Here is a 19,570-nt window from a genome sequence, read left to right as displayed (position 1 = left end):
CAGTGCATCTATAAATAGCACATAGTGTAATAAGAAACCGGGTGAATTTGTACTTGACCTGAAGAGAGCGATAACATCTGGGTTGAGCAGAGTAGCAACCGATGACGTTGTTGTAAACAAGTCGCCTAAAAGGCTCGAGGACCAGGGTCAAAGAGCACACTAGCGTAAAAATCTTTAAGTAGTGCGTTGTTCCAAAGAAGTTCACTGAAGTGGAAGAAGTTACATTTTTTAATGTAACCTTTGACTAGGCAAGTCCGTTTATAACAATCCTTATTTACAATGACGGAACTGTTCAGGGGCAGAACGACCGATTTTGACCTTGTCAGCTCCGGGATTCGATGCAGCAATCTTTCGGTTACTGGCACAACGCCCTAACCAATAGGCTACCTGCCCTGGCGTTTATATGTGTGACGGAAGCAGAGGCTATGGGTTTTGGGGTCCTTTCTACTTCAGGAAGCGTCCAGGGCACGGGCAGTGACAAATTATCTATTATATTGACCAGCTACTCAAGTGGCTGCTCTAACAATGGCTAATTGATGTCTTCAAAAACGGAAGACAGAGGAGGCAAACTCAGGTGGGACCATTCTAGCCAATGAGAGGGCAGATACGCGTGAGAACAAGAGGCACAACTCCTATATAAAGTGGGGGGGTTTTCAAAGTTGCCGGGAAGTCACGTGTCCTACTTATATCAGTACGCTCATAACAACCTTAGCATTAATTAAGAAACTCATATTCGAACAAATAAGCCATTACATTTTTGGTTGACCAAATTCGATACTCGCTGACCTCCATACAAAAAAAAACCTCGTTTGGTGAGCAAAAAAACAACAACATAAAACGCCACCTGCTGGAGAATACATATTTTGGCCACAGTTATCACTCGTTTCGCATAAATCGGCCCAAAATCTGATTTTTTTCCAGCAGGTGGCAGTTTTTCGGGTTTTGTTTCGCTTTCCAAGCGATTCGTTTTTGTATGGGTATGGGCCTCCTTTATTACCACAAGAAGTAGATTACTGATGTCGCCTCTGCGCAGCCGCCCCGCGAGCCCTAGTGTGCGAGCCACCCATTACATCCATGTTGTCTACGAAGAGGGAATAGGCATCAGCAATACTGACGGAACGTTTTAGATGTGCTTTATTTTATTAGCATACATTTATCAGATTTTTTTTCCCACGAGGAATATGGAAGTTCAAATGGCTGTCGTTAGGTAGAATGACGTGTTTGCAGTCAGCAACCGTGCTATTTATTTTTCTTAATGTTATGTAAGAACAGAGACGGTACGCGGCGCCTCTTGTACCGAATTGAGGCGTAATAATGAATAACGCGCAAGATATGTCTCCTGATTTTGTCTTGATGCGCTTGGTTTCTGCGGCTGAATATGACCGATTGGACGAGGAGAATTTGACGTTGGGCGGTGGAGTGGTTTCCGGATTCGGGAAAGCTGTCTTGGGTAATCATGGCAACAATATCAACAATGGGTTTGAATTTGATCGGAACAACCCCACAGCAGGCCCGGGGATTCCGAACAATCCCTCCCCGCACTATAGTTCACAGGTTGAGAGCTGGACGGGAGCCCCTGACAGCCGCTTGATGCTGACCCGACCCTTAGTTTCTGATGCGCCTCAACCTCCGGACTTCGCGGTGGCTCAGCGCTTCGATTTCCCGCATGGCGCGGGCAGAGGCTCGCGGGCTCAGCTCATGGTGTTTCAGAACGTCCTTAGGACAAGCGACGGTGTTTTGGAATGCGGCCTCGAGCAACCTTCTGGCTTCCAGGTAAGTGAGGCTGATAAACAGGAAGCCAGTTCTGCCTGTGTCATGATGACCGGTGACAACAATATGGATGTGCAACACCAGAGGCTTCAGTGGCACCCCATTATGAAGCTGTCCAAGATGGTTGCAGATGCAGGTGATCTGTCTGGAGAGGGAGATGGGCTCTGCCACCGGCACCGCCTGGTCACTGATGCCATGGACTGGCCTCCGCTCTTGGACAAGTCCCTCCGCTTCTGCATCCTGGACCCCAAGAAGACTTGTTCGACGGGGGACACGATCTATCACCACCTGGATGACACGGTGCTCAACCTGGCCCGGAGGCTGGGGGAGCTGGGCCAGGCCTCAGAGATGCTGCTGAAGGAGGGTGGAGAGGTGCCTCGCTGTTCCTGTCAGAGCATCCTGGCTTCGGCAACGGGGGGCATAGGCCCCGGAGAGGACCCTAGTGAAACCAGTGACGCCCTCCTGGTGCTGGAGGGCCTGGACTCTGAGGAAGTGGGTGAGCTGGGCGGGGAGGAGTTTAAAGGTGGTGCCCCTGGGCAGGAGGGCGTGACAGACATGGGGCAGGACCGGCGGGGGACTTTCTCAAGCGGCTCCCTCACGGGGCTTATGAGGCAGGTACACCGGCTTGCTGGGGAGTCCTGTGCCTGTGACCCCCAGGTGTGTCCCTCGCCGTTGGATGCCCTGGGCTCTGCTGCAGCCTTAACATCGTCCCTGTCTCTGGCCTCCTCTAACATCACGGGGCAGCCGGCAACAGAAGCTTCCGCCACCCTATCTGGCACCTTACCTTCACAGGACCCTCCCAGCCAAACCTCCCAGCCCCAAAGCAGGGTCACCACGCCGAAGTTAGGGATGATGTTGCGAGCTGCCTCACCCGTAGTAGTAGAGGGGGCGGCAGGGGGCGAGAAGACGACCAGAGGGAAGTCCCGGAAAGGCTCTCTAAAGATCCGTCTGAGCAAACTATTCCGGACCAAGAGCAGCAGCGGCTCCAGTCACCTACTGGACAAGAGGCCCTCGCTGGCCTCCTCCACCTCCTCCGGGGGCAGCCTGGTGGATGTGTGGGGCTCTGGATCCACCAGCATAGACTTGGACACAGGGAGGTGAGGTTAAGGAGAGGGAAGGGAAGGGGACAGCCCTGTGTCTCTGACTGGGTCAATAGTGTGGTAAGGGTGTGCGACAGCTCTGCGGTCTCAGCTGGTGTTGGTCTAGTACAGTAATCATTAGAAACTATTAGTGGCTTTACAGGGGACTATTAGAGGCGCTCAAACAATGTGGGCGTAGTAGAGTTATTATCACAGAAGTTAAGCTATTAGTAGCCAAATTGAAGGATGATTATAATGCCACGGGCACTAAAGGTAGACTAGTGGTTAGTGGAACTGCAGTCAATTTTCCCAGTGAGAGACAAACATTTTAGGTATGAGAGCTTATAGCTCACCTCGGCAACAGAATCACGTTACTCCTCTTATCCGGCTGTTTCATGATTAGCGCTGAAAACACTACAAGAAAGGTGATTAACTTATCATGTTCTTAAAGAAACATGCTGGAACTATTGAGTAGACCATATGCTACAGTAGCGTGATGACTCCAAGCAATTCAACTTTGGTTACTAACTTCATCTCCCTTCTTAGGCATGATGGCTTTATCATGTTCTAAACTCTCAAATCAATGAAGATTCAAAATGTCAACCAATGTTGCCATAGTTGCGTTTGTTCACAGATAAATGCAGTTTAGGACTGTTGCCTGTAAAGACCTGCTCTTATGTAGCCTTGACATCATGCTCCATAGTTACTGAGGTATTCTGGCATCCAAAATACAGTGCATGTTGCATTTCACCTCCTGGTATTATTTGGCATACCTCGGCACCATCCTGGTTCTACACTGTGTGTGCTGAAGCCACTAAAAAGCACAAGCAGACAAGAGCAGCAGGCAAAGGCTACATCACCACATCGTCATTTATGTAGTCTAGGCTATCCACTCCATTTTTTTGGTTATCAACAGAAGCCTCTGGGGACATGTTATGGGCTTGCCACACCATCCCTCATGCCATACTAATGCCTTGTTTTCATCCTCATGCTGTTGGAGGACTTTGTGTCGGAGGGATCGTGGTAAGATTAGGCCTAATGTATCTAGAGAGTGGCCCAAATTTGTCATGAATACAGTATGTTGCTGTACCTTTTTTGAAAGCAAAGAAAGCAGCTGGAAATAGCAAGGACGTGAACGTAGTTTAGCATTATAGCCCCTTTTGTTTTGTAGATGCCCGCAGGGCATTGTTTTGCTTTATGTTGTCAAAAGTCAGGGGAAACAGTTGGAGCTAGTTTTAATGAGTTCAGCCCACGGATGTTGGACCAACTGCCAGTACAGCATGTGCATTCATTCAACATGTCCTTAGAGAAATGTTAATATCTCATTTCAGTCATGTTTTGTTTTTAGATCTTTTTTTTTTCTCTTTTTTAAATTTAATTTTTAATTTTAATTTTTTACTGTTGGGACAACTGCGGTCTTATTTAACCCTTCAAACGCTCACCGGCTGACTTGCTGTAGTCAAATCTAGGCCAGGTTCACGGTTCATGATCTAACCCAGCCAGTCATCATCATGTCTGTCTGTCTGAGCACAGCTCCCACGAGTTCCTATAGTCTCGACTGTGTTCTCATGTTTCCTTTGATTCACTATGCACAAACCTGTCGTTACTGAACATGATGGGAAACCAGTGTTTCACTCCAGGCAGTTTCCTCTTTCCCTGCTCTCGGCAAACATGGCTCCTCTTTTAAGCGAGGGAAAGGGTGTGGGGAGGGAGGTAGGATTGTGGGAAGGAGTTTGTAGGTGGCGGGGTGAATATCAGCTGCTGTTTACCCTGCTGTGCTTCAGGCTTAGCTCAAGCGGCATGCTGGGTTTTCCCCACTAGCACTGTCACACACACACACACACACACACACACACACACACACACACACACACACACACACACACACACACACACACACACACACACACACACACACACACACACACACACACACACACACACACACACACACACACACACACACACACACACACACACACACAAGCTGGCCCTCGCTGCAAAGGAATCTGGTAGTCAGCAAGGCGCAGCTATCACCCAGTCAGGCCTTCCAGAAGCTTCCTAAAAAATCCCCAAATGTGATAAACTGGAGTGGTGCTGTGTTTTAGGGGGAAGCGTTAAGCTAAGGATGGCTATCCAAACAAGAAGTTACAACACAGAAATGCTCCAATCAACGAAGGATTGTGTAATCAGAGGAGCTCGTTGTGCTTCTACATATCAGTTTAATAGCGTAAATCTTAACTATGTCTTCTTGCTTCAGAAAATAGGTTATATATTTTAACCAAACAATTCCAATGCTGTTTAAATAAACTGATGCTCAAATAATGACAAAACTGAAATGCAAAACCATCAAGCAGGCACAACTGAGGTGAATGCACCAATTTGTAAGTCGCTCTGGATAAGAGCGTCTGCTAAATGACTTAAATGTAAATGTAAACTCACTTAATTTTTAACCAATCAAGTCTGTTGGAATAGACAGCACCCTCAAGACCCTCAATGATAATGTTGCATCGCTGGCTGCTGACTTCACAGGGTCAGTGTAAGTGACTCTGCTTAAAAAATAAACTAACGGATTTGAGGGCAGTCCGGTAGGTTATGGCTGGTCAGGTCCACAAGCCAGAGGTAAGCGTCTGGCCCTCTACATCCCAGAGATGGATCTCAGTTCTTGGTGTTGAGACACAGTGTACCCTTTTTTTTAACCTTTATTTATCTAGACAAGTCAGTTAAGAACAAGTTCTTATTTTCAATGATGTCCTAGGAACAGTGGGATAACTGCCTGTTCAGGGGCAGAACGACAGATTTGTACCTTGTCAACCCGGGGATTTGAACTTGCAACCTTCCGGTTACTAGTCCAACGCTCTAACCACTAGGCCACCCTGCCATACCCTTGAGAAATAGGCCACTGGTTTCATACAGTAGAAGGGTCAAAAAGACATGAGGCTGAGAGAGATGGTTCAAAATGAATGCTGTGGGATTGAGGTCTAGCGGATAATAGTGGTTCTTAGGACTATATAAGGGCTTCTCTTATGTTTGACCCTCTCTCTGTCTCTCCACAGAAAACACCAGCTCTCCAGGCCCCAAAGTGCCTTCTCTCCGTTGGCCTTCGGTCCTGCCTTCACTGGTAATTGTGTGTACTTGAGTGTTTGTGCGCTTTTATTTCTGAATGTGGCATTAGCTTTATGTCGACGTATATGGCTTGGTAATGGGTGGCTTGTGCTCGGGAGAATGTGCCACTCGCATACGCATGTGCACTTCTGTGCCATATAGGATCTCTTCATCTTCTTTTCTTTTTTCTTTCTCTGTTTTTCATTTTCCCTGGATCTCTCCCTCCAGGTGAGACTGTGTCCCTGGAAGACGTGGATATTTCTCGTAGAGGGGTGAACTCTCTGCACCCCCCGACACCTCCACCTCCGCCCAGACGAAGCCTCAGTCTGCTGGGTACTTTCCTCTCTTTCCTGCTTACATTTCCTTGGTGTTTCTTCTGTCGCGTCACCCTCTTCTTCTCCATGTGCCACTCTGCTGCTGGGCTGCCCCTTTTCACTTTTTTTTCCTGGGCATTTTCTCGTTTTCCACAAAAACATTGATGCAAACACAAAAGTGCATTGAGGATTTGTGTAAGGGTCAGACGTTTAAAAATAAAAAATATATCTATATATATCTAGGAGGGTTAGAAAAGGTGATGCATGGGTTGTTTCTCCAATCTCCGTAGCAGTAGTTGCTGCCTCTGTGTTTTATAGTTGGCATGTGTGTAACGGTTCACTGTGTAAACCAATTTCAGAAACTCAATAGGAATATACGTGATAGGACAGACACTAATACACGTATGGTTCGGTGCCACTTGGGTTTGTAGTACAACAATGACTCGTTGGTTTTCTGTGACTTCAAATGCATTAGGCCTTGTGACTTATGGTACAGGGTCAGAATTGCAGAACTGAATTTGTTTTAAGAGGGCACTCTGCTGTCTGTCTGTCTGTCTCTTTCTCTCTCTCTCTTTCTCTCTCTCTCTCTCTCTCTCTTTCTCTCTCTCTTTCTCTCTCTGTTGGCTGTGTTGGCCTCAGACGACGTGTGGGTTTCTTTCTTTAGACCATGTTCTAGTAGGTTAGCACCCAATTAGCATTAGTAATGTGGTCGATGCCAAGGCTGAGAACGTCATCAGACTGAAGATGCACGGAAGTCACGATGCAGTCATGATCAGACAATGGTCTGGAGAGTGCTTGCGTTGCGAAGGTACAGGTCGTTTTTCTATGACTAAAGATCCCACGTTTTCCTATTAGCCTACTTCATACCTATGCCTCTAGCTACTAAAGCCATTTCTGGTTCCTCTACCTGGGCATCCGGCCACACTTCCTCAACACACAACAATCATTAGAGGCTTAACATCCAGGTTGTGATAGAGGTTTTGCCCATTTAATATAGGATGACGATACTGGAGCCCCAGCAACATTTTGGAGGACAAATGAGACTAAGGGAATGGTGGGTACAGATGGGTATTTGCTCGATGCCTTGCGATGCCAATGTCTGTCCAGCTTGGTGATCGGTCACTGCTTTCTTCATATGCTCTGCCTGGTGTCATTTTTGCTCTGTGGCTTGATTGTGACATCACTGTGTGTCGGGATCTCACTTCTGACACCAACAGTACCCATTTTGGATGTGAGACATTCATTGTGGTTCTTTTGAGGCAAAGTGCTCCTGTATAATGTGACCACCACTAGTCCTTTATCTTATAGTGTGCCATTCAGCCATCAGTATGCTCAACTTGAAAGGAAGCCAGAGGAAGAGGAAGTTGCCATTTTGATGTCCGTAAAGTTCAGGGTGGTGGCTGGCCTCTTAAAGCCTGTGCCTCCCGCTGTGCTCTGTTCCAGATGACTTTGGTGGGCCGCAGCCTGGCCCTTTCCTAGAGAGTGGTGTTCATCCCTCCCATGCCTTCATCCAGCATAGCCTCAGCCTCAATGGTAAGAGCAATGCCGGGGCAAGAGAGGTCAAGGGGGCTTACCAGTGGGGCACAGAGAGAGACTCATAAAGACATAGGCTGGAGAATTAAACAATCATAGACTATGTACCCTTCTAAAACATTTTCTATTTTACTGTGATATGTCTAACTCATTTCAGTTGGTAGTTTTTTTTTTACATTGTTATAAATTATCTGGACACTTTAAGTTTGGTTAACAGATATTCTGCTACAGTGAGGTTAATGGTTGCGATATTATTGCTTTCCCTGACAGGGTTTCTTTTTCCTTCTGTAACCATTTGCATAAGCACATACAGACTACTAGCATTGGTATTGTAATATCTACTGAGCTACGTTATATAATCAGAAATGATTGTGTGTAGGTAGAGCTGGCGCATTTCCGTATTCTGACGCAGAATCGGATATCCCTCTACATTGGTATTTGAACGTTGTGAAACATTGCAGCCTCCTGAATAAGCCCCTGCAGGTTTACCAGACCATTTCTCTTGCTTTAATAGGCTCGGCTCAAAGAAAGGCCTTGGCAAAGTGGTGTGATCGGAGGCAGCAGGGAAAGAAAAGTAACATGGGGATCCCTAATGAAGAACAAGGTTTAGAAAGAGGCAGATAATGAATACTCATTATCATTTCAGGAAAAGGATTGCATTGATGACCATCTCCTGAAAATGGCGAAATGTATAGTTTAATCGTAGATATCACATTGTGCACACGGAACGTATGATTGTGCCCAGTTAAGCCTGGTCAATTTGCATGATGTTAAAAACGTGTCTGGTTGAATGATTTGGTGATTATATTCAGACGGACTGGTGAGATTGTCAGAGACCGAGGCAGATGAAGTGACTAACCATTTGATGGCCCTCTGTACCTGAGAGAGAGAGATTTAACTTATAGGCTACTTCAGTACATGCGTGATGGACTTATTCGTTATATTATCACAGATGTGTCATTCCACACAATTTAACCTATAACAGAGGCTCCAATTGTTTTGTTTGTTAGGTCACGTAGTCAGGACAATGACACACAACCGCTTACCCTGAGCTGCACACTTGCTCATGATTCTTTTAAACAGGGTGAATTTGTGGCTAATTTGTCAACAATTTCTGGAAATACCATGTGTTTCTAATGGCTATTTTTTTTACCGAATGTTCTAGTAGCCACCAGTAAGAGTGAATGATAAACCCTGGATCTGAGTGTGTGGCCCTGTGTTTCAGATACGTTCTTGCGGGGTCTCCCCCGGCCCATCCCGCTGCCGGGCGACGGCCAGAACCCGTCTCGGGTGGACCAGCGCCCACTGCTGTGCCCACTGAGCCGCCCCGATGCCAGCAGCTTTGCCACCAGCCTCCGAGAACTGGAAAAAGTAGGACATGTCACGTGTACATAGGCACATTGACATTCTTACAGACACAGTGCTAGGTTCAGACAATGTTCCCTCTAAGCTGTGCACCGGGCACGCAGCTCCCCCGGGACTGCCGCGCATAAGAAATATCAGCCCGCGCAGAGAAGCACGAGATTGAACTTGAATTGCCAATGTTAACCCCTTTCAATTCAACATACCGAAACAAAATTAACTATGCAAGAGATTTTCTTGTAGGCAGAACACACCGGAGTAGGATTCTATTGCATTGACAGGCACGACTCAGCCTGTACTCTACAGACCGGTGCGGCAAAACCAGTATCCCAATGTGCAAATACACCTTTGCCATATATGGATCTGTGTCATTCACTTTGCACGGGACTGTGTTTACACCATGAGTGGTCGTGAGTAGATATGCACATAGATGTGCACATTTGTTCATAATCTTTGCTGGTATGTGAGCTATTAGCCCATTTATAGCTAGTCAGCAATGGGGGAGTGGTTGCTTCCTACAAGAGCACAAAAGCGAGTCAGGTAAAGACATTTTTTTTTCAGCAGGCACTAAAAACGTATTCAGTACTGGGGGAATAAATGAGAGAACATTGGACACGGTGCTAGGTACAGACGCGGTGCTAGGTACAGACGCGGTGCTAGGTACAGACGCGGTGCTAGGTACAGACACTGTGCTACAGTAGGTTCAGACACAATGCTAAGTTCAGACAAATCAAATGTATTTATTAAGCCCTTTTACATCAGCAGAAACCCAGCCTAAAACCCCAAACAAAAAGCAATGCAGATTTACAAGCATGGTGGCTAGGAAAAACTCCCTAGACAGGCAGGAACCTAGGAAGAAACCTAGAGAGGAACCAGGTTCTGAGGGGTGGCCAGTCCTCCTCTGGCTGTGGCGGGTGGAGATTATAAGAGTACGTGGCCATTAAGGCCAGATCATTCCTCAAGATGTCCAAATGTTCATAGATGACCAGCAGGGTCAAATAATAATCACAGGGGTTGTAGAGGGTGCAACAGGTCAGCACCTCAGGAGTAAATGTCAGTTGGCTTTTCAGAGCCGAGCATTCAGAGGAAATTGTAGAATTAGAGGGAGCATACCTAAGATCACACAGGACACCAGATAAGACAGGAGAATTACACCAGATAGGACAGACTGACCTTAGCCCCCCTGGCACATAGACTATTGCAGCATAGATAATGGAGGCAGAGACAGGGGTCAGGACACTGTGGGCCCCGTCTGGCAATACCACCGGACAGGGTCAAACAGGCAGGATATAACCCCACCCACTTTGCCAAAGCACAGCCCCCATACCACTAGAGGGATATTAACAGACCACCAACTAAGAGTAGGGGTGTTAACCCCGGTGTCCTGGCTAAATTCCCAATCTGGCCCTCAAACCATCATGGTCACCTAATAATCCCCAGTTTACAATTGGCTCATTCATCCCCCTCCTCTCCCCTGTAACTATTCCCCAGGTCGTTTCTGTAAATGAGAACGTGTTCTCAGTCGACTTACCTGGTAAAATAACGGATAAGTAAAAAACGTACTACCCTGAGACAAGACTGAGTATAGACACAGAGCTAGGTTGAGACTAGAGGTCGACCGATTATGATTTTCAACACTGATACCTATTATTGGAAGACCAAAAGAAGGCGATACCGATTAATCTGCAAATTTGTATATATTTATTTGTAATAATGACAATTACAACAATACTGAATGAACAATGAACACATCTATTTTAACTTAATAAAAATACAGAAATAAAATCTATTTAGTCTCAAATAAATAATGAAACATGCTCAATTTGGTTTAAATAATGCAAAAACACAGTGTTTGGAGAAGAAAGTAGAAGTGCATTATGTGCCATGTAAAAAAGCTAACGTTTAAGTTCCTTGCTCAAACATATAAAAGCTGGTGGTTCAATATTCCCAGTTCTTCAATATTCCCAGTTAAGAAGATTTAGGTTGTAGTTACTATAGGAATTATGACGCGTTGACTATTTCTCTCTATACCATTTGTATTTCATATACCTTTGAATATTGGATGTTCTTATAGGCACTATAGTATTGCCAGCCAAATCTCAGAAGTTGATAGGCTTGAAGTCATAAACAGCGCTGTGATTCAAACATTGCTAAGAGCTGCTGGCAAACGCGGTAATGTTTGAATGAATGCTTATGAGCCTGCTTCTGCCTACAACCGCTCAGTCAGACTGCTCTATCAACTCATAGACTTAATTATAATAAACACACAGAAATACGAGCCTTTGGTCATTAATATGGTAATATCGAAAACAAAACGTTTATTCTTTCAGTGAAATACAGAACCGTTCCGTATTGTATCAAACGGGTAGCAGTCCTAAGTCTACATATTGCTGTTATATTGCACAACCTTCAATGCTATGTCATAATTATGTAAAATTCTTCCAAATTAGTCCGCAACGAGCCAGGTGGCCCAAACTGCTGCATATACCCTGACTGCTTGCAATGAACGCAAGAGAAGTGACACAATTTCCCTAGTTAATATTGCCTGCTAACATGAATTTCTTTTAACTAAATATGCAGGCTTAAAAATCTATACTTCTATGTATTGATTTTAAGGAAGGCATGGATTTTTATGGTTAGGTACATTTGTGCAATGATTGTGCTTTTTTCGGCAATGCGCTTTTGTTAAATTATCATCCGTTTGTCAAAGTTAAAGTAGTCTGTGATTCGATAATAAATTAACAGCCACCGCATTGATTATATGCAACGCAGGACACGCTAGTTAACCTAGTAATATCATCAACCATGTGTAGTTAACTAGTGATTATGTGAAGATTGATTGTTTTTTATAAGATAAGTTTAATACTAGCTAGCAACTTACCTTGGCTCTTTGCTGCACTCGCGTAACAGGTGGTCAGCCTGCCACACAGTTTTCTCTTGGATTGCAATGTAATCAGCCATAATCGGCATCCAAAAATGCTGATTACCGATTGTTATGAAAACATTAAACCGGACCTAATTAATCGGCCATTCCGATTAATCGGTCGACCTCTAGTTTATGCCAGCAGCATACCACCTTGCATACCACTGCTGGCTTGCTTCTGAAGCTAAGCAGGGTTGGTTCTGGTCAGTTCCTGGATGGGAGACCGGATGCTGCTGGAAGTGGTGTTGGATGGCCAGTAGGAGGCACTCTTTCCTCTCGTCCAAAAAAAATATATCCCAATGCCCCAGGGCAGTGATTGGGGACACGGCTGTTTTCATGTTATCCAGAACATTGCTGACTAACTGTGATGCTGGCAACAATTTAATAAAGCTTTTTTTCCCAACGTTTACTGGCACCGGCCATATTCAACGGGTGTTGTACATTCGTAAATTCATCAGTTATTCTGCGCTCTGGCACACTAAGATGAAAGTGCTCTGAAATCGGAGTAGACAGGCAGAGTGAATTTACGAACGCACCCAGAGCTCGGTTCAGTTAGATAATACTAAGATCATAACAAACACATCCCGTAACACAGGCAGATACTTCTAATACTTCTAGTCTTTAGATGTGCATGCATGCATGTAAAAAAGGTTGGCACACACCTACTCAATGAAGGGTTTTTCTTTAGTTTTACTATTTTCTACATTGAAGAATAATAGTGGATACATCAAAAGGAAGAAATAACACATGGAATCTTCTAATAACCCAAAAAGTGTTAATCAGCCACCCATGACAGCTTTGCACACTCTTGGCATTCTCTCAACCAGCTTCACGAGGAATGCTTTTCCAACAGTCTTGAAGGAGTTCCCACATATGCTGAGCACTTGTTGGCTGCTTTTCCTTCACTCTGTGGCCCAACTCATCACAAACCATCGCAATTGGGTTGAGGTTGGGTGATTGTGGAGGCCAGGTCATCTGATGCAGCATTACATCACTCTCCTTCTTGGTCAAATAGCCCTTACACAGCCTGGAGGTGTTTTGGGTCATTGTCCTGTTGAAAAACAAATGATAGAACCACTAAGTGCAAACCAGATGGGATATCGCTGCAGAATGCTGTGGTAGCTACGCTGGTTAAGTGTGCCTTGAATTCTAAATAAATCACAGACTGTGTCACCAGCAGAGCACCTCCACACCATCACACCTCCTCTGTGCTTCATGGTGGGAACTACACATGTGGAGATCATATGTTCACCTACTCTGCGTCTCACAAAGACACGGCGGTTGGAACCAAAAATCACATTTTTGAACTCATCAGACCAAAGGACAGATTTCCACCAGTCCAATGTCCATTGCTCGTGTTTCTTGGCCCAAGCAAGTCTCTCCTTCTTATTGATGTCCTTTAGTAGTGGTTTCTTTGCAGTAATTTGAACATGAAGGCTTGATTCACGCAGTCTCCTCTGAACAGTTGATGTTGAGATGTGTCTGTTACTTTAACTCTGAAGCATTTATTTGGGCTGAAATCTGAGGTGCAGTTAACTCTAATGAACTTATTCTCTGCAGCAGAGGTAACTCTGGGTCTTCCTTTCCTGTGGGGGTCCTCATGAGAGCCAGTTTCATCATAGTGTTTTATGGTTTTTGCGACTGCACTTGAAAAAACATTCAAAGTTCTTGAAATGTTCTCTATTGACTGACCTTTATGTCTTAAAGTAATGATGGACTGTAATTTCTCTTTGCTTATTTGAGCTGTTCTTGCCATAATATGGACTTGGTATTTTACCAAATAGGGCTATATTCTGTATACAGTACGACCCTGCCTCACACAGGAAGCGGCACAGGTCCTAATCCAGGCACTTGTCATCTCCCGTCTGGATTACTGCAACTCGCTGTTGGCTGGGCTCCCTGCCTGTGCCATTAAACCCCTACAACTCATCCAGAACGCCGCAGCCCGTCTGGTGTTCAACCTTCCCAAGTTCTCTCACGTCACCCCGCTCCTCCGCTCTCTCCACTGGCTTCCAGTTGAAGCTCGCATCCGCTACAAGACCATGGTGCTTGCCTACGGAGCTGTGAGGGGAACGGCACCTCAGTACCTCCAGGCTCTGATCAGGCCCTACACCCAAATAAGGGCACTGCGTTCATCCACCTCTGGCCTGCTCGCCTCCCTACCACTGAGGAAGTACAGTTCCCGCTCAGCCCAGTCAAGACTGTTCGCTGCTCTGGCTCCCCAATGGTGGAACAGGCTCCCTCACGACGCCAGGACAGCGGAGTCAATCACCACCTTCCGGAGACACCTGAAACCCCACCTCTTTAAGGAATACCTAGGATAGGATAAAATAATCCTTCTCACCCCCCTTAAAATATGTAGATGCACTATTGTAAAGTGGCTGTTCCACTGGATGTCATAAGGTGAATGCACCAATTTGTAAGTCGCTCTGGATAAGAGCGTCTGCTAAATGACTTAAATGTAATGTAAATGTAATGTAATGTATACCACCCCTACCTTGTCACAACACAACTGATTGGCTCAAACCCATTAAGAAGGATAGAAATTCAACAAATGAACTTTTAAGAAGGCACACCTGTTAATTGAAATGCATTCCAGATGACTACCTCATGAAGCTGGTTGAGAGAATGCCAAGAGTGTTCAAAGCTGTCATCAAGGCAAAGGGTGGCTACTTTGAAGAATCTCAAATATAAAATATATTTTGATTTGTTAAACACTTTTTTTGGGGGGGTTACTACATGATTCCATATGTGCTATTTCATTGTTTTGATATCTTCACTATGATTCTACCAGGTAGAAAGTAGTAAAAAATAAAGAAAAACGCATGGAATGAGCAGAGGTCCAAACTTTTTTATATTTGATATGAATTTGCCTATATCTGTGTGATCGTAGTGTGGCTGGTACTGGGGTCCTATGAACTGGGAGGATGCAGAGATGAAGCTGAAGGCCAAGCCAGACGGGGCGTTCCTGGTGAGGGACAGCTCTGATCCCCGCTACATCCTCAGCCTGAGCTTCCGCTCCCAGGGGGTCACACACCACACGCGCATGGAGCACTACAGAGGTGAGTTACACACACACACACACACAAGCAAGCATGCACATACACACACGCTATAGTTACACTACGTTAGGGGTGTTCCAATCTGGCTATACTCTGTCATCGTATCTGTAAATTGACAGTTGCTAGTCAAATTGGATGATACTCGTGATCAGAATAAACGTGGAAGTGTTTAATATGCTTAAGTAGATGTTTGCAAAATTTCCATCTCCCTGCATGTTTAAAGACCAAACTAGCTGCAGATGAGGAGCAGCGTGCGGATGGGTGTCTTGTCTGTTTCTGTGTGCAGCGCACAGACAAGTTTGCTGTCACTCAGAGTGCGCATCGGCGGTTCATCTTTCTGCCCTAGCCCCGCTTGTTAGCAATGTGCGGAGTATCTAACAGGAGACCGTAGCAATCTGAATGGTCAGACTGAAACATGCGGAGGGAAGTGATCGGGTGAAGTTATGAAGTGAAGCGGGTGGATGGAGAAATACAGCTTCACTCTATCCAGTCAGAGAAGCAGGATCGACGTAGAACCCTCCCATTTCTTTACAGACAGGCAAGCTAACCAGTTGAGTTATTTAGACCACGTAGCACCTCACACTTTATTTAAAGATGCACGCTGGCACCCGAAAATGTTTTTTGTTGTTCCCTTCACTGATAATAAATAAAATCGCATTGGTATCAGCAATTGCCCATATCTGTTACGATCCTGTTCTGTCAGACTACTCTGCACGCCCCTACTCTACATGCGCTCTCATGCCGCACTTTTAACTGAAGATGTAAGCCATGTACACACACACACACAAGTTGGATGGTTTCATGTCGGATCTTGCCATTGGATGGTTTCATGTCGGATCTTGCCATTGGATGGTTTCATGTCGGATCTTGCCATTGGATGGTTTCATGTCGGGTCTTGCCATTGGATGGTTTCATGTCGGATCTTGCCATTGGATGGTTTCATGTCGGGTCTTGCCATTGGATGGTTTCATGTCGGGTCTTGCCATTGGATGGTTTCATGTCGGGTCTTGCCATTGGATGGTTTCATGTCGGGTCTTGCCATTGGATGGTTTCATGTCGGGTCTTGCCATTGGATGGTTTCATGTCGGGTCTTGCCATTGGATGGTTTCATGTCGGGTCTTGCCATTGGATGGTTTCATGTCGGATCTTGCCATTGGATGGTTTCATGTCGGATCTTGCCATTGGATGGTTTCATGTCGGGTCTTGCCATTGGATGGTTTCATGTCGGGTCTTGCCATTGGATGGTTTCATGTCGGGTCTTGCCATTGGATGGTTTCATGTCGGGTCTTGCCATTGGATGGTTTCATGTCGGGTCTTACCATTGGATGGTTTCATGTCGAGTCTTATTTGATTGGTCTTTTTCTCTCTTTCTTCACAGGAACCTTCAGCCTCTGGTGTCACCCAAAGTTTGAGGACCGCTGTCATTCTGTGGTAGAGTTTATTGAACGGGCCATCATGCACTCCAAGAATGGAAAATTCCTCTACTTCCTGCGCTCACGGGTCCCAGGTAAGAACCTACCAATCAGAGTGGGACAATGCTAAATGACTGCTCTGTTGCTGTATATGGATCTGAATCATAAGTTACATACAGCACCATTTTAAAGTTGCTATTACTAACACTTATTTAGCACTGGGTTTTCATAACTAATTAGCCTTAGGTTTGTTTTGACTTTACTATATTTTCACAATTAGTGTTGTATTTATATATGGTGGAGGATGTAGTTCATTCTCTAGGGTAGAATTTAGTATGCTTATGATGTGTGTTCCTGCCACTGATGTACATTAATATGTGTGTGACCATGGTTCCTCCTCCAGGCCTCCCCCCGACCCCGGTCCAGCTACTGTACCCAGTGTCCCGCTTCAGCAGTGTCAAGTCCCTGCAGCACCTCTGTCGCTTCTGCATTCGCCAGATGATCCGCATAGACCATATCCAGGAGCTCCCGCTGCCCACGTACGTAGAAACGCAACACACAGATCTGCCCACATTATAGAAACGCAAAATATAGACCACATCCAAGAGCTCCTGGCTGCCCATGCACTGCCCTGCCTGTATAGACCAGTGACCCATGATATAGTGTGACATATAGTGCCCTCTAGTGCACAAAATAAGTGAAACATCTGAAGACAGACTAAATATAATCAACACAACAAATAACCACAAAGGCAGGCCAAAATGGCTCCACAAGATGTTGGGATTTGTGTACAATGGTGGGAGTGTTTAGGATATTGACATAGTGGAAGATTTTGATAGTGTGTATTGGGATGGTTATATTTTCCATCCATTAATACACACAGGCAGAGAGTTTTGTATTGGAAGGGGTTGTATAAAATGTACCCCGTCTCTTCCCATAGGCCCCTCATAGTCTACCTGCGAAAGTTCTACTACTATGATCCTGAGGAGGAGATGTACATGTCAATCAAGGAGATGGGGCGGGACATGACCACCCAACCGGCGACTGGCCAGCCGGAGTCTCAAACGTAGCACTTGGAAGATCTATGGAGAAAGTGAGTGATGGACATTTGGGCCACCAATTGAGTAGTGTTGTTAAATTACGTTTATACTGAAATACTGTATTTGGTACATAATACAATTGACTTTTCCATATATTTTCAATGAAAACATTGTGGTGTGCATTGTTTAGTGTGGCCACTGGTCAGTGTATATAATGTCCTTATCCGTTTTTATACACGTGGACAGCTTACCTGAAGACTGATGGTGACTGATTGGGGACAGTCTCGCTCAAACCCTCTTGTGCCAGACTGTGCACTAATCAGCGCTCTTGGTTGACTCGGTATCCGGACGTCTGGGGGCAGGGTTTTACATGATCCACCCTCCTCCCTTTTTGATTGGCCCTCAGAAACTGGAGGAGGAGCAGGGGATGAGGAATCTCCACCCACCCGGCCAGTGAAGAAGATATCTGACCTCGGGGCTGAACTGGAAGAGCTGACTGACTACTTGCCATTGTGCTAACTACAGTAAGCCCCCCCCCCAGCTAAGACTGGACATCACTGCAACGTTGTGGAAACGTCACATGTACCTGAGTTGGAAGAACATTTCAATCGAAACGAGCGCACCCTTGAGCCTGGAGGCTAAGACGATAGGTTGAGGGTCGAAGTATATGGAACCAAATCAGTTTGGAAAACGATGCACTTGACCTTTGTTTGTACCCCTGCTCTGAAAAGGTCTGGGAAAAGGGACAGCTCATTGTTTGGACCAGAGTATAAAAAGTTGTCTACTGTATGTCAGCCAAGGAGGAGAAACTGTACACACCTTTCTGATGTGATGCATCCTCAAGTACAGAGAAATATCATTTTTTAGTTTTTTCCTCTTAAAATATTTGGTTGCCGCTGATTTGATCTGCACCTTTTGAGTTGACTGCCTGAGCTGTGTGTGTGTCTGCGTGCCTGTATGTGTGTGTGAAAATACTGTGCGTTGGCGTTAGCGGTTGGTGGCTAACCAGAGTTATTTGGTGGTGTAACATCACTGGAGGATATCGTGGTTGGCTCTCAACCCTGGAATCCAACTAGAATTCTCTTGCTATACTGTTATTGAGCAAATGCGTTACCAGAACAAATAATAATAAAACTGTTGATGGAATTTAAAACATGAGAAAAGCGTCTTACTTTATGTTTCTGGCTGAGATTCAATCCAAGGCCCAATAGAAAAGGCACATTGTTGGCTGTTCAGTGCGCTGCTCTATAACGTACCTTGGATTGAGTATCGACCTGTCTGTCTGTGCTTGTGATTGTTTCTCCAACCAAACACACCCTACCACAGATATACAGTTGAAATCGGATGTTTACATACACTTAGGTTGGAGTCATTAAAACTAGTTTTTTAGCCACTCCACACATTTCTTGTTAACAAACTATAGTTTTGGCAAGTCTGTTAGGACATCTACTTTGTGCATGACACAAGTCATTTTTCCAACAATTGTTATCAGACAGATTTTTTAACTTAATTCACTGTATCACAATTCCAGTGGGTTAGATGTTTACATACACTAAGTTGACTGTGCCTTTTAAACAGCTTGGAAAATTCCAGAAAATGATGTAATGGCTTTAGAATTTTCGGACAGGCTAATTGACATCATTTGGGTCAATTGGAGGTGGACCTGTGGATGTATTTCAAGGCCTACCTTCAAACTCAGTGCCTCTTTGCATGACATCACGGGAAAATCAAAAGAAATCAGCCAAGACAGAAAAAAAGTAGACCTCCACAAGTCTGGTTCATACTTGGGAGCAATTTCCAAACGCCTGAAGGTACAATGTTCATCTGAACAAACAATAGTACGCAAGTATAATCGCCATGGGACCACGCAGCCGTCATGCCGCTGAGGAAGGAGACTAAATTCTGTCTCCTAGAGATGAATGTACTTTGGTGCGAAAAGTGAAAATCAATCCCAGAACAACAGCAAAGGA

The 19,570-nt window shown here is 45.2% G+C and overlaps 1 protein-coding gene across 6 annotated transcripts; it reads left to right on the top strand.

Annotated features, from left to right (window-relative positions):
* The first annotated feature begins 653 nt into the window (after positions 1-653).
* LOC123999897 (suppressor of cytokine signaling 7-like) lies at positions 654-18,747 on the top strand. Of its 6 annotated transcripts, none has more exons than XM_046305917.1 (10): positions 654-2,867; positions 5,906-5,970; positions 6,183-6,287; positions 7,712-7,801; positions 9,027-9,172; positions 14,980-15,148; positions 16,527-16,655; positions 16,964-17,099; positions 17,501-17,653; positions 18,007-18,747. In XM_046305917.1, the coding sequence occupies exons 1-9, from the start codon at positions 1,315-1,317 to the stop codon at positions 17,628-17,630; spliced, it is 2,523 nt and encodes an 840-aa protein (XP_046161873.1). In that variant the 5' UTR covers positions 654-1,314; the 3' UTR covers positions 17,631-17,653; positions 18,007-18,747. The 6 variants fall into 6 exon arrangements, with proteins under 6 accessions (XP_046161873.1, XP_046161872.1, XP_046161875.1 ...); XM_046305916.1 differs by having other exon boundaries at positions 655-2,867; positions 17,847-18,747; XM_046305919.1 differs by lacking the exon at positions 7,712-7,801 and having other exon boundaries at positions 656-2,867; positions 17,847-18,747.
* The last annotated feature ends 823 nt before the right edge of the window (positions 18,748-19,570 follow it).

Source organism: Oncorhynchus gorbuscha, linkage group LG16, assembly GCF_021184085.1.
Source record: "Oncorhynchus gorbuscha isolate QuinsamMale2020 ecotype Even-year linkage group LG16, OgorEven_v1.0, whole genome shotgun sequence".
Lineage (NCBI taxonomy): Eukaryota > Metazoa > Chordata > Actinopteri > Salmoniformes > Salmonidae > Oncorhynchus > Oncorhynchus gorbuscha.
The sequence above is the reverse complement of the archived record's forward strand: the minus strand, read 5'-3'. Positions and strand labels throughout refer to the sequence as shown.